The 14,910-nt window shown below is 40.5% G+C and overlaps 1 protein-coding gene across 1 annotated transcript in view; it reads left to right on the top strand.

Annotated features, from left to right (window-relative positions):
• The first annotated feature begins 6,912 nt into the window (after window positions 1-6,912).
• SYCP2L (synaptonemal complex protein 2 like) overlaps window positions 6,913-14,910 on the top strand; it is a 50,288-nt gene continuing 42,290 nt past the window's right edge. Inside the window, exons 1-2 of the mRNA XM_067467080.1 lie at window positions 6,913-6,921; window positions 13,193-13,306. Of these exons, the coding sequence (XP_067323181.1) occupies window positions 6,913-6,921; window positions 13,193-13,306 (123 nt within the window). The remainder of the gene's footprint in view (window positions 6,922-13,192; window positions 13,307-14,910) is intronic.

Genomic DNA, 14,910 nt, shown 5'->3' with positions numbered 1-14,910 from the left:
ATACTTCCCAGGATAAAGGTGGGATAGGAGAGAACAGTGTAGGCAGATTTGAGATCCTTGAAAGAAAGGAAATATTTGGGTTTACCTAAACTGTAGAATGAATGCAGTTTGGAACCACTGTAGCCACCATGGCTCAATGCATTAGAATCACTAGAGTTGTAGTTTTACAAGGTCTTTAGCCTTCTCTGCCAAAGGGTGCTGGTGCCTCACCAAACGACAAATCCTAAGACTCCATAACATTGAGTCATGGCTGTTAAAATGGTGTTAAACTGCATTTATTCTATAATGTAGATGCAACCCTTGATGTAAAACATATTATAGTAGTCCAAATGCACCAGATCTTGCCTGGTGTTGGCAGCTAAGCAGTGTCAGCTCTGGTTACTACTTGGATGCGAGACTATCAAAGAATACCAGGTACTGTGGGCTCTATTTCAGAGGAAGGAACTGGACAAATCAACTCTGAGTATTCCTTGCCTAAGAAAACCCCATAAAATTATGCGGTCACCATAATTCAACAGGAGACTGAAGTTCCTAGAATCCTAGAGTTGGAAGAGACCACATGGGCCATCTAATCCAACCCCCTACCATGCAGAAAAAGCACATTCAAACTATCCCTAACAATGGCCAGTCTCCTTCTCTCCAAGGAAGGAGCTTCCACTAGATTATGAGACAGAGAGTTCCACTGTTATACACCTCTTACAGTCAGGATTTTTTTCACTAATATTTAGGTAGAATCTCCTTTCCTGTAATTTGAGCCCATCGCTCTGAGTCTAGTTTCCAGAGCAGCAGAAAATAAGCCTGTTCTCTCTTCTTTATGACATCTTTTCATATATTTATACATGGCTATCATGTCTCAACCTTCTCTTCTGTGGGCTAAACATACCCAGCTTTTTAAGATGCTCCTCATAGGGCATGGTCTCCAAACCTTTGATCATTTTAGTTGCCCTCCTCTTGACATGTTCCAGCTTGTTAATGCCTTTCTTGAATTGTGGTGCTCAGAATTGGTCACAGTATTCCAGGTGAGGTCTGGCCAAATCAGAATAGAAAGGCACCATGACTTGCCTTGATCTAGAAACAATACTCCTTTTGATGCAGTCCAACATCTCATTGGCTTTTTAAACTGCTGCATCACATTGCTTACTCATGTTCAACTTTTGGTCTACTAAGATTCCAAGATCTTTTTCACATGGACTGTTGTAGAGCCAGGTGTCACCCATCCTGTACCTGTGTATTTCATTTTTTTCTGCCTAAGTGTAGCATCCTACATTTGTCTTTGTTGAAATTCATGTTGTTAGTTTTGGCCCAGCTCTCTAATCTCTTAAGGTCGTTTCGAATTCTGATCCTGTCCTCTGGAGTACTAGCTATCCCTCCTAATTTGATATCATCTGCAAACTTGATAAGTATGCCCTCTAAACCTTCATCTAAATCATTAAGCAAATGAAAAAGCAAGAAAGAACTTGGAAGTAGCAAAGGGCACAATGGGACTTACCTTTGTAGAGAAAGCTACAAGGACTTGCTTGCTGGGCCTTATTTGTATGATTTATTCCTGGCCTCTGTCCACTGCCTTAGGTGCTGAAATCATTCAGGAGATGCTCTTTCCATCTCGCCTCTCCTTCTGGATTACGCCTGTGAGGAAAAGCACTTTTTCTGCCCCAACCTTCACCCTCCCACATACCAGATCTCCACCTTGGGAAAACCACGTGGGTAGAGATGGGAGCTCCTCCTTTCTTCATCCCTAAAAGGGAGGTGTAAGGCTTCATTCCCCCCACTCTCTGGGTACATCTGCACTTTAGAAGTTTTTTTAAAAACTTAAAAACTTAAAAAATGCTTCTTAAATGCAATCAGTTGGGAATTTTTTTTAAAGAAAACACCAAGAATAAAATGAAATCACAGGCACTAAGGTAAAAAAAAAAGGACATCAAATTCAAAAATATAATCCCTTAATGCTCCCTTTCCACAACTATCTTACCACTGTATCTTTCCTTTTAAAAATACATTATAACATTTTTAAAAACTACAACTGACATCTCCCCTCCCAAAGACAAATGTTATAATGTATTTCCATTTTACTAGTTCTATCAATTTCCAGTAAATATAAGGAATATTAAAATTAATGCATAATTCCTGCCCTGGTTCAAGTCTATGGGGTCCGGGGAGTTGTAGTCAAATCTTTACAAACTCTTTAGCTTCTCCTGTCAAAGAATGCTGTTACCTCACCAAATTATACATTATGTAACTCTGAACCCTGGTAGTTAAAGTGGTGTCAAATTACTTTAATTCTAGAGTGTAGATGCACCATGGATTGTTTCAGAGACTCCAGGTTTAAGACATGCTTTGAGCATGTACAGTTTTGCATGTTAGACTCTCTGAAATCATGACACCATCCCTTTATGTGTGTGTGTGTCTGTGCCTTCAAGTCGCCTGATGATTTACGGCAACCCCATTAACTTCCTAAGGTATTAGAAGATGCATCTACACTGTGAGATTGATGCAGTTTGACACCACTTGGCTCATGGCAGGTTATAATATTGCTAAAACACATAATCATTTAAAAATACTCTGCAAAATACACATATTAATACTAAAACATATTTCCACAAAATACACATGCAAAAATTAGACATAATGTGGAAATTTAAAAATCATCATTAAAACCATCAGGGTAGGCCTGCCAGAAGAGATAAGGCTTCACTTTTGTCTTAAATTGTGACAGCTGATCTAGCTGTCGGAGCTCTACTGACCAAGTGATATGGGTTATACAGTATTTCTGAGGAAGGAACTGGCTAAACTGCCCCTGATAATTCCTGGGCTAAGGGGGCATCTAAACTATAGAATTAATGCAGTTTTACACCAACTGCCATGGCTCAGTTCTATGGAGTCCTGGGAGGCACACTATTTCACATTCTATCCAAAATAGTTCTGGTGCCTTACCAAACTTTAACTCCCAGGGTTGCATAGCATGGAGCCATAACAGTTCAAAGTGGTGTCAAACTGCATCAATCTCAGGGAAGAAATAATAATAATAATAATAATAATAATAATAATAATAATTAATATTATTCCTTGGGGTATTCCCACTCAAGTCCTAATCAGACTGAAGCATTAAAATGAAGATTGTTTCTCTGTTGCTAGATGCTTTTCCTTGGGAAAGCACAACATTGTATTGTTGGCAGGCAAATTTTGAAGCAAAAAAAAAAAAGACCCAATTGGGTAGATGGTTCTTACGTGTTTTAGCAGGAAATATGTTATCCGTTCAAGTGAACTCCTGCAGACTTTGAAGCTGGCAGTCTGGGCCCTTCCACATGGCTAACATCTTAACTTTGAATAGGATGATATATTTAAGACTGGAAGGAAAAATCTATGAAATGATACATCTTTAATCAATAGACTTGCATGGACAGAGCCTCATTTTTAATTATGCTCTCCTAAGGGGAAACTGTGGCCCAGTCTATAAGGTAAAGGTTGTCCCCTGACATTAAGTCCAGTCATGTCTGTCTCTGGGGTGTGGTACTCATCTCCATTTCTAAGCCGAAGAGCCGGAGTTGTCCATAAACACCTCCAAGATCATGAGGCCTTGCATGGAGCGCCATTACCTTCCCGCCGGAGTGGTATCTATTGATCTACTCACATTTGCATGTTTTCAAACTGCTAGGTTGGCCCAATCTATACTGCTATATAATTCAGTTTCTGAATCTAGATTATCTGCCTTGAACTGGGGTTATGTGGCAGGGTAGACTCATATAATCCACTTCAAAGCAGATAATCTGGATTCAGAAATTGGATTATATGGCAGTGTAGACCCAGCCTCAGCGGGTCTTATTTTGGTGACAACATGGAAACATGGATGGGATGGGGCTATACAAAAACAAAACAAAAAAACCAAGAACTTAATGCCAGTTGATACCTCTTAAACTGCCATAGCTCAATGCTATGGATGTGTGGGAGTTGTACTTTAGTGAGGCACTGGCACTCTTTTGCAGAGAAGGTTAAAGACTATGTAAAACTACAACTCCCAGGACTCCATAGCATTGAGCCATGGCAGATGAAGGTGTCAAATTGCAGTTCTACACCGTAGATCAGTGGTTCTCAACCTATGAGTCCCCAGATGTTTTGGTCTTCAACTCCCAGAAATCCCAACAGCTGGTTAAACTGGCTGGGATCTCTGGGAGTTGTAGGCCAACACATCTGGGGACCATCTGTAGAGGGACCCAAAGTGTTTAGGCTGGGAAAATAAGCTTCTGTGGTCCAGGGGTTCAAAACCTTATGCCAAATGAAATCTGTTAGTCTTTTAAAGCACTCCAAAGCTTTCTTGTGTTAGTTACACTAGTTCAAGCAATCTGGGGTGAGTCTAGTAAATCTTGAATCTAAGCCAGTCTCCTTTGCTTGCAAAAGAAACCACTTGCTGACAAATGGTTGCAATCTTCAGGCGTGCCTTATTTCCAATAGTTCTCTCCTATAGTGAAAAATGATTGGTGACGAACAATTGCTTTAATGTTGAAACTGAAAGAGTATTCTGATAACACTATGTAACAAAATTTGGGGGGGGGGGGGGGAATCAGTTCTTGGTTTGGAAGTATTATTCCTGTTTAATTGTGCAAGATTTGCATTGAAAGTAGTTGTTGTACTCCAGAAACTTCACTTTTGTGGCTGCCACAAACTATGTTGCATTGGTTGATACTTCATGAGATATTCCACTGAAAAACTAGTGCAAAATGTGCTGCAAGATGTCCCACAAAAGCAAAGTTTTTATAGTTTAATAAACTTTTTCTATGTTGTTATGATAGATCCAATTAGGAAATATTTCTAACCCAGGAACAAAAATTGTATTACATAGTGTAATTCATGCTTCAAAACAGAATGTATTCCTGCTTTATTTTACAATTAACAGATAAAGCAAGAAATGCTGAAAATGATTCCCAAAGTTATGACAGAATGAAACCTTGTAGACTTGCCCTCCCCTCCTCCTCCCTCCTTTTTCCTTCTTCTCCTCCCCTCCTCCTTCCTTCTGCTTCCTTCTCCTTCTTCAAAATCCACTTTCCTTCTTTTTTTCCCTTCTTCTTTCTCCCTTCTCCTTTCATACTGCTCTTTCTTTCTTCTTTTTCTTCCTCCTCCCATCTTCCTTCTCCCACTTCCTTCTTCCTCCTCTTCCTTCCTTCTCCCCCTTCCCCTCCTCCTTCCTTCTCCATACTCATCCTTCCTTTCCTTCTCCTTCTTCCTCCTCCCTTCTCCTCTCTTCTTTTCATACTGCTCCTTCCTCCTCCCTTCTTCCTTCTTTCTCCTTCTTCCTCCCATTCTCCTTTTCACACTGCTCCTTCCTCCTCCTCCCTCTTTCCTTCTCCACCTTCCTTCTTCTTCCCCCTTCTCCTCCCCTCTTCCTCCCTCCCCTTTCTTCATACTCATCCTTCCTTTCTTTCTCCTTCTCCTTCCTATTCCTTTTCCCTTCTTTTTCTCTCCTCCTCCTTCCTTATTCTTTCTCCTCCTTCTTCCTCCCCCTTCTCCTCCTTTCTTTTTGCTTCTTCTTCTCTCCTTCTCCTCTTTCTTCATACACGCCTTCCTTCTTCTTTCTCTTCCTTCCTCTTCCTCCCCTTCTCCACCTTCCTTCTTCTTCCTCTTCCTTCCTTCTCCTTCCCTCCTCCTTCCTTCTCCTTCTCCATACTCATCCTTCCTTTCCTCCTCCTTCTTCCTCCTCCCCATCCTCCCTTCTTTTCATACTGCTCCTTCCTCCTTCTTTGTCCTTCTTCCTCCTTCTCCCTTCTCCTTCCTTCTCCTTCTTCCTCCTCTTCTCATTTTCACACTGCTCCTTCCTCCTCCTCCTCCCTTCTTCTCCACCCTTCTTCTTCTTCTTCTTCTTCTTCTTCCTTCCTTCCTTCCTTCCTTCCTTCCTTCCTTCCTTCCTTCCTTCCTTCTTCTCCTCCTGTCCTCCTTCCTTCTCCTTTTCCATACTCATCTTTACTGTCCTTCTCCTTCTGCCGCCTCCCTTCTCTTCCCTTTTTTCATACTGCTCCTTCCTTCTTCTTCCTTCTCCTCCTTCTTACTCCTTCTTCCTCTTCTCCTTTTCACACTGCTCCTTCCTCCTTCTTCCTCCTCCTCCATCCTTCCTTCTCCACCTTCCTTCTTCCTCCTCTTCCTTCATTCTTCTCCCCTCCTCCTTCCTCTTCTCCTCCATACTCATCCTTCCTTTCCTCCTCCCTCCTCCCTTTCCTTCCTTCTCCTTTTTCTGTCTTCTTCTTCCCTCCTCCTTCTTCATACTCCTCCTTTCTTCTTCTTTCTCCCTCTCCTTCCTTTTCCTTCTTCCTTCTCCTCCTCCTCCTCTTTCTTCATACTCCTCCTTCCTTCTTCTTTCTCCCCCTTCTTCCTCTTCCTCCCCCTTCTCCTACTTTCTTCTCCTCCTTCCTTCACCTTCTTCTTCATCTTCCTCCTTCTCCATTTCCTTCCTTCTCCCTCCCCCCCTCCTTTTGTGGCGAGTATTCATCACATTTGCTATTTTGTCAACCCAAGTTAGGATTGTGTCCAATTTTTGCTGTCGCACCTGGAGCCCACACGAGGGATCAGTGGGATCCACCTAAATGCAGGCTTACCAAAATGCTCTGCTCTATTTGGGACGAGTAATTGGATTTATCCCTCGTTTTGCTAAATTATGTTTGGAAGACAGCCCCAAGCAGTATGTGGAAGTGACTCCAGATCAGGACCGAGATGTGGGAGCACTCTTTGCCTAAGAAAACCCGATGGGATTCAGGTCGCCTGTGGATTTAGGGCGGCCCCATGTATCCCACATGGTTTTCCAATGCAAGGAATGCCCAGAATTTGGCAGGTGAGGGAGAAAGAAAGCCGAGAAAAGGGGGAAATTGCAAGATGCGCCGCAGCTGCGCTCAGAGTCCTTCAGTTAAGACGAGGACTGGCTGGAGAGGCGCCATGCCGCAGGTAAGCTGGGCTGTGTTGGAAATGAGTTTCCTTTCTGGAAGTCTGCTCATCCTCCCTGAGCTTTTGGTAGCCGACTCAGGGCGCGTCTTTACTACACAGTTAATGCAGTTCTATACTGCTTGGTATTTCCACGACTCAATGCTGTGGAATTGTGGCTTAAGGCCTTGAGCCTTCCTTGCCAAAGAGGGCTGGTGTCTCAATGAATTACAAACCCCAAGATTCCATAGTATTGGATGAAAGTGGTGTCAAACTGTGTTGATTCCACAGTGTAGATGCACCCCAAGACTGCCACTTTCCTAAGGGCTCCCTGCCTTTCCAATCAGTTTTAAAGAGCTGGCATTTTTTTCTGGGTTGCATGAATCAGTTTTGAAATATGTTTAAATTGTCTTAATTTATTTTAAAATACTTTTTTCCTCAATGTTGTGCATTACATGGATAGGCATGATGGGTTGGCTAATAATTAATAATAATTATTAATAATAATAATAATAGGCTATCAATGCTGCATTCTCGGAAAACTGCAAAATTGATGAGAAGCAATAATAATTATTATTAATTAATAATAATTATTAATAATAACATGAATCAAGGAACATGAAAGGCACTGCAGGCTACCTCAACCAGAGAAATCAGCCATAGCAGAGCACCTGATGAACCAGCCTGGACACAGCATATTATTTGAGAACACAGAAATGCTGGACCACTCTCACAACCACCATGGCAGACTACACAGAGAAGCCATTGAAATCCACAAGCATGTGGACAATTTCAACAAAAAGGAGGAGACCATGAAAATGAACAAAATCTGGCTACCAGTATTAAAAAACTCTAAAATTAGAACAGCACAACAGCAGAGAGGAAACAACCAGGCACATCTTAACACCTCTCAACAAAAGATTTCCCCAGGCTCAGCCAAGCCTTTCAATGCTAATGAAGGTGGTCAGTTAAAACATTTACACCTAGCTCCAGCAGAGAAGAGCTCTTTGCCCCACTCCAGTCATTCCACAGATATATAAACCCATTTTCCTAATTCCAACAGACCTCACTACCTCTGAGGATGCTTGCCATAGATGCAGGTGAAACGTCAGGAGAAAATGCCTCTAGAACATGGCCCTATAGCCCGAAAAAACCCACAAGAACCTAGTGATTCCAGCCATGAAAGCCTTCGACAATATAATAATAATAATATTAAATTTTTATTTATATCCTGCCACCATCTCCCCAAGGGGACTCAGGGCACCTTACATGAGGCCAAGCCCAACAGTACACCAAATATACAACATATAATACAAACAGTAAAATATAATGAAAATAAAAATAAATACAAAAACAAGATAAATGAACACACCAAACAATATAAAATCACAGTAATTGAGTAGGGTAATTTGCAAGGGTTAAAAGTTTAAAACAACTGAAAAGGCAACTAGAAAAGCTTACACAATATGAGGATTTAAAGATTGAACTGCAAAAATTCTGGCACAAGCCAGTAAAGGTGTTCCCTGTGGTGATAGGCACACTGGGTGTAGTGCCTAAACACCATGGCCTGCACTTAAAAACAATAGGTGCTGACAAAATTACCATCTGTCAGCTGCAAAAGGCCATCCTACTCGGATCTGCATGCATTATTTGCCGATACATCAACACAGTCCTAGACACTTGGGAAGTGTCCCATGTGATCCAATACAAAAGCCAGCACAGTGATCTTGTTTGCTGTGTACTAATTTTATTGTGCATCTAATGATTATGGGGATGAATAATGATGATTATGATGTTCTTACTCACTCTCCTGGTGGCTCAAGGCAGGTTACAACACGGCTAAAAACACATAAAGCATTCTATAAAACAAATATTTAAAAACATTTCTACAAAATACATATTAAAATACACAGAACAAGTATTAAACATAAGACTAAAGTTTAAAATTCGTGATTAAAAATAGATGAAGACTTTTACAAAAAAAATACACAGATTTTTATTATTAATAAATAATAGATGTTTACTAATAAATTGCTTAGGATGTCAGCATTGAAACCAATCATTTCTCTCTCTCTCTCTCTCTCTCTCTCTCTCTTTTTCTTTCCTGAAGGAACAAGAGAGTAAAGTAAAGGAGGATGAAATACCGGATGGAACTGCACACTGTGTAACTATCACTCTATGCATTTAGAATAGTTTGCTTAATATAACAGCCTGACACATTATTTTTTTAGACTTTTCTCTCCTTGCTTTTATTTTCAGTAGTTTCAGGATGGGGAGATTTCTTAATGATGCTGTTTCTGATGCCAAAAAGAACCAAAAAAGTTTGTGAAAAAGTCTGGTACTCAAGAGAAATATCACAGTGTACAATTTAAAGCAGTGGTTCCTAACCTTTTTTTTTTAACCAGGGGCCACTTGAGCAGGAACCATTCTTCAACATTAGTGCCAAAAGGATTACAAATCAGTTTTTGGTCAACTTTAGGGCCTTTCCACACAGCCCTATATCCCAGAATATCAAGGCAGAAAATCTCCCATTATTTGAGTGTGGACTTGGATAACCCAGTTCAAAGCAGATATTGTGGGATTTTCTGCCTTGACATTCTGAGATATGGGCTTTATGGAAGGACCATTTGATTTGGTTATTTGGGGTGCCGATTCAGAAAATTCCATTGGATAGACCACATCAGCTTTAGTTTCTGATACAGAACTTATGGCATCCAGTAGTGGCCATCTGCTCACCCACAGAAAACCATATTTAATAATCTAGTACTGACGTGGTCTATCCAATGCAATTTTCTGAATCAGCACCCCAAATAACTCCAGGAACAGGCCTAAAAACAAAGACATCAAGGTGTTCCCGCTTCCAGGCGCCACAGGGAATGGCCCCACTGAGGGGGAGGGAGGAGAAGGAGGAGAAGCAGCTGTCAGGAGGCTTGTTGTTGTGCCTTTCGTGGGTAGTTAGCCTCTCCCCTCCTGACATCAACATCCCCGTTGCCTCAGCACTATAAGGGGGTTTCGGAAGACCTGTTGCTCTCATTGCAAAGGTGTAGTAATAGTGAGGCCACGGACCATATTTTAGTTCTTGGAGACCATTGATGGTCCATGGATCACAGGTTGGGAACCACTGATCTAAAGTAGTAGCAAAGAACATTTCACAAAAAAGCAGAATGAAAACAGAAAATAAAACCTATAAATAATTTGAATATTTATTTAACTAATGACAGCGTTCAAAATTCATGAAAAGCAAAACATGGTGGTGCTCAATGTACAATGAAATTCTGGACAAAAGTATGATAGCTGAGAACAATGTTCCCAAGACTGACACAGCGGTGTCTCTCACTCGCTGTGCTGTCTCGCGCATGTGTTCCCCTCATTAATTCAGACTCACGTTGTGCAACCAGTGTAGGGTCCCAGCTATCATACTTTTGCCAAATCCTGTACATACATATGTATCTCACACACATAACAGCGCTCTATGCAGTCATGCTGGCCACATGACCTTGGAGGTGTCTACGGACAACACTGGCTCATTGGTTTAGAAATGGAGATGAGCACCAACCCCCAGAGTTGGACACAACAGGACTTAATGTCAGGGGAAAACCTTTATCTACATATAAAGATAAAGGTTTCCTATATGGAAGTAATATTGGTCAGGAAAGGTTCCTGTGTAAAACATTGTAAGTCCAAGAAGCTGTTCCTGGTGATACTATTTAGTGTAGAATAAAGACTTAGTTCTCAGGGAATTTAAATAATAAGGATTTAAAGTCACCGTTTCTGGCCCAGGCAGGTTGTATGATTCATATGAGTATACAGTTAATTTTGTTGGGGAATCTGAGCTGTTAAGCTCAAAAATAACCCTCAGTTAGGATAATTCCAGCAATATATACCAGAGTACCAGGAGTAAACTCTATAATCAGCAGAAACTTACATGTGATAGAAGGGACAGCCTTCTAATCTTTAGGATGGCTCAGGATTGCAGAATCAGAAGTTTGGGTTCAAAAATATTTATTAAAGTAAAAAGAAATATGTTCTTGATAGAAAAGTCTTGGAGTTAACTACCTTAATAAATCTCATCTTCTAAAGGAGGTAAACATGTATGTTTCTGCTGGTTATGGAGTTGGCCCCTGGTGCTCTGCTATATTTTGCTGGAATTACCCTAACTGAGAGTTATTTTTGACCCTAACAGCTCAGATTCCCCAAACAGATATATTCATTCTTACTTTTCTATTCTGTGATGTGTAGGGCTTTTAAAATACATACATTGTGCTTGTGAGATCACCACAAAATAAGTAGTTAAAGACCTAATTCATAAATAACCAAAGACTAATTCTGAAAGTGTTGATTTTGTATGTTTTATTCCAGCCACCATCATTTCTTAAGGCAAGTAAGAAACTTTCTGTTGTTTATTTGTTTATTTTCCAAGGTTTAAGCGCAATTCCAGTTACAGTTGTCTCTTTGATTCAATGAGTTATTTCTAGTTGTGACTAATGTATGTATGTATGTATGTATGTATGTATGTATGTAATGTTTGTTTGTGGGATTAAAAGAACTCAAAAACCACTGGGGGAATTGGCACCAAATTTGGACACTATACCCCTAACAGACCAATGAGTGACCATCACTCATAACCCCCCCCCTCCCCAAAAGTGGAGAGGACTTAAACTCCAAAAAGCTAAGTGACAAACAGCTAAATGATGATACAGGAAAAAAGGGAAGGAAGAGGGAGGAAAGGAGAGAGAGAGAGAGAGAGAGAGAGAGAAAGAAAGAAAGAAAGAAAGAAAGAAAGAAAGAAAGAAAGGGGGAGGAAAAGAAAGAAGGAAAGAGAGAAGGAAGCATGAAAGTAAAGAGCGAAGGAAGGAAGGAAAGAGGTCGAGAAGGAAGAAAGGAGAAAAAGAGGGATAAAAGAAAAAGGGGAAGGTAAGAAAGAGGTAGAGAAGGAAGGAAGAGAAAGTAAGAAAAAGGAAAGGAAGGAAAGAGGGAGGGAAGGAAAGACAGAAGTATCGATGGAAGCAAAAAGCAAAGGAAGGAAGGAAAGAGGTAGAGAAGGGGAAGGAGAGAAGGAAAGAAAAAGGGGAGGAAGGAAAGAGGGAGGGAAGGAAAGATAGAAGTATCGATGGAAGCAAAAAGCGAAGGAAGGAAGGAAAGAGTTAGAGAAGGGGAAGAAGAGAAGGAAAGAAAAGAGGGAAGGAAGGAAACAGGGAACGAAGGAAGGAGGGAAAGAAGGAAAGAAAGAGGGAGGGAAGGTTGGCCACAGCAACGCGTGGTGGGTACAGCTAGTATTTATATAAATAAAAATGTAATGTTTATTTGTGGGATTAACATAACTCAAAAACCACTGGGCAAATTCATACCAAATTTGGACGCAGGACACCTATCAGGCCAACAAGTGACCATCACTCAGAAAAAACACTGAAAAGCACAGCAGAAGAGACTTAAAAAGCAAAAACACCCAAACACATTACAACACATTCGCAAAACTGCATATATACATATGTATGCGTGTGTATACATATATACACACACAAAACACATACACACAGACTGGGCCACAGCAACGCGTGGCAGGGGATGGCTAGTGCATATATATATATACATACACACACACACACATACATACACATATACCCCCACATCTATACATATACACATACACACATATACACATGCACACACATATACACGCATATACATATACACATACATATATACACACACACATATACATATACATATATAAACACACAAATACACAAATATATAGACATGTATACACACACATATACACACCTACATATACATATACCCACACACATATATAACACACACATGTACACAGAAATGCACACAGAAAATACATTTACACAGACTGGGCTATAGCAAAGCGTGGCAGGGGACAGCTAGTAGGATTTATATAGGAGTTGAGAAATATTTGGTCACACTAAAAATGGACTATTTCCCAATAGCTTTAACTTGCATGAAGATTGCTGGTAGTTGCAGAATTTCAGAATGTGTAGAATTCCAGCCTGCAATTTATACCTCAAAATTAAATACATTGATATTGTGGATATTGTTTTTTTTGGGGGGGGGGGGAGTGGAGATATGGTTGTTTGTTTTATGTGTCTTGTTTACGAATTGGCACTGGCATTGAATGTTTGCCATCTTTTGTTGGAATCCATCCTGAGTCCCCTTGGGGAAAAGGAATAGAATATAAAGTTTATTATTGTTATTATTATAATTATTATTATTAAATTGTTTGTTCAAAGCTGTAATGTATGCATTGGGATTTTTCCCCTCCTAGGAATTAGACAAAAATGAATTCCCAAATGTCTCTCTGTTGAATTATATTCAACAGTACTGTCGAAGTGATCCTCAAGGTGTAGATTTGCTTCTTCAGAAAGGATTGATACCAAAGATAAGTAGCTCCATAGATAAATGCGGTATTGACTAATCTGCAGTATAAGCCATGATAATGCTTTGTGGAACCCAACTGTTGCTGATGTAATATGACATCGTATAATACTTGCCGTTGCATAATACTCATCCCTCTTTTGGGGTCCTGAAATGAGTTTCCTGCCTTTCCTTGTGTAAATCTCACATTAGAGTTCTGGGATTCTTACTTGCCTTTTCCCATCTTTGTGGTAAAACAGTTAAAAAAGAAAGAAATACAAATGGAGCCAGCTGAGTTTGGGCTTTTGCTCTCTTATTTTCAAGGAGGCAGAAGAAAGAAAACAAAACAAAAAAGGATAAAAAGTATGACTGTCATGTGTTGAATTATGGTAACTCTATTCACCACTTCTTACTTCACTTTACATCAGTTTCAGCTGAGAGTCTGAAATCTTGTTAAAAATGCAAGCACTTTAGGCCCAATTTATTCCCTTTTAATTTAGGTCTAAGAAGATATGTGATATATTTATTCAATGTACACACACATACACACATTTATTCAGGGGCCATGGGGCGCAGCAGATTAAACTGCTAAGCTGCAGAACTTGCTGACCGGAAGGTTGACAGTTCAAATCAACAGGACGGGGTGAGATCCTGCTGTTACCCTAACTTCTGCCAACCTAGTAGTTCAAAAATATGAAAATGTGAGTACATCAATAGCTACCACTTTTGTGCTTGTGAGATCACCACAAAATAAGTGGGAAGGTAACAGCACTTCATGCACTCATGCCGGCCACATGATCTTGGAGGCGTCTATGGACAATGCCAGCTCTTTGGTCTAGAAACAGAGATGAGCAGCACTCCCCAGAGTCAGACACAACTAAACTTAATGTCAAGTGGAAACATTTACCTTTACCTTTATATATAGTCAATACACTCTATAAAAAGCTTTGTGAAATCTGCAAGTAGTACCCCAGGAAATATCCCCCACCCTTTTCTCCCATATTGATGAGGAACAAACCACAGAGCGTTGTCGAAGGCTTTCATTGCTGAAATCACTGGGTTGCTGTGAATTTTCCTGGCTGTATGACTATGTTTCAGAAGCGTTCTCTCCTGACGTTTCACCAACATCTATGGCAGGCATCCTCAGAGGTTATGAGGCCTGTTGGAAACTAGCCAAGTAGTGTTTATATATCTGTGGAATGTCCAGGGTAGGAGAAAGAACTCTTGTCCGATTGAGGCAAGTGTGAAGCAAGGAACATGAAAGGGACTACAGACTGATTCAACCAGAGGAGTCAGCCATAGCAGAGCACCTGATGAACCAACCTGGACACGGCATATTATTTGAGAACACAGAAATGCTGGACCACTCTAACAACCATTTCAGACTACACAGAGAAGCCAATGAAATCCACAAGCACGTGGACAATTTCAACAGAAAGGAGGAAACCATTGAAATGAACAAAATCTGGCTACCAAGTACTAAAAACTCTAAAACCAGGACAGCCAATACCGAGAAACAGGGGAATTCCAGGCAAGAAACAATCAGGGCCAGCTAATACCTCCCAAAAAGAATTTCCCTAGCAGGAAACAGTCAGGCTTTGAAGCTGCAAGGTTATTCAATGCTAATTA

The sequence above is a fragment of the Anolis sagrei genome, chromosome 4 (genome assembly GCF_037176765.1).
Source record: "Anolis sagrei isolate rAnoSag1 chromosome 4, rAnoSag1.mat, whole genome shotgun sequence".
Classification (NCBI taxonomy): domain Eukaryota; kingdom Metazoa; phylum Chordata; class Lepidosauria; order Squamata; family Dactyloidae; genus Anolis; species Anolis sagrei.
This window is presented reverse-complemented; position numbering and strand designations above follow the sequence as displayed.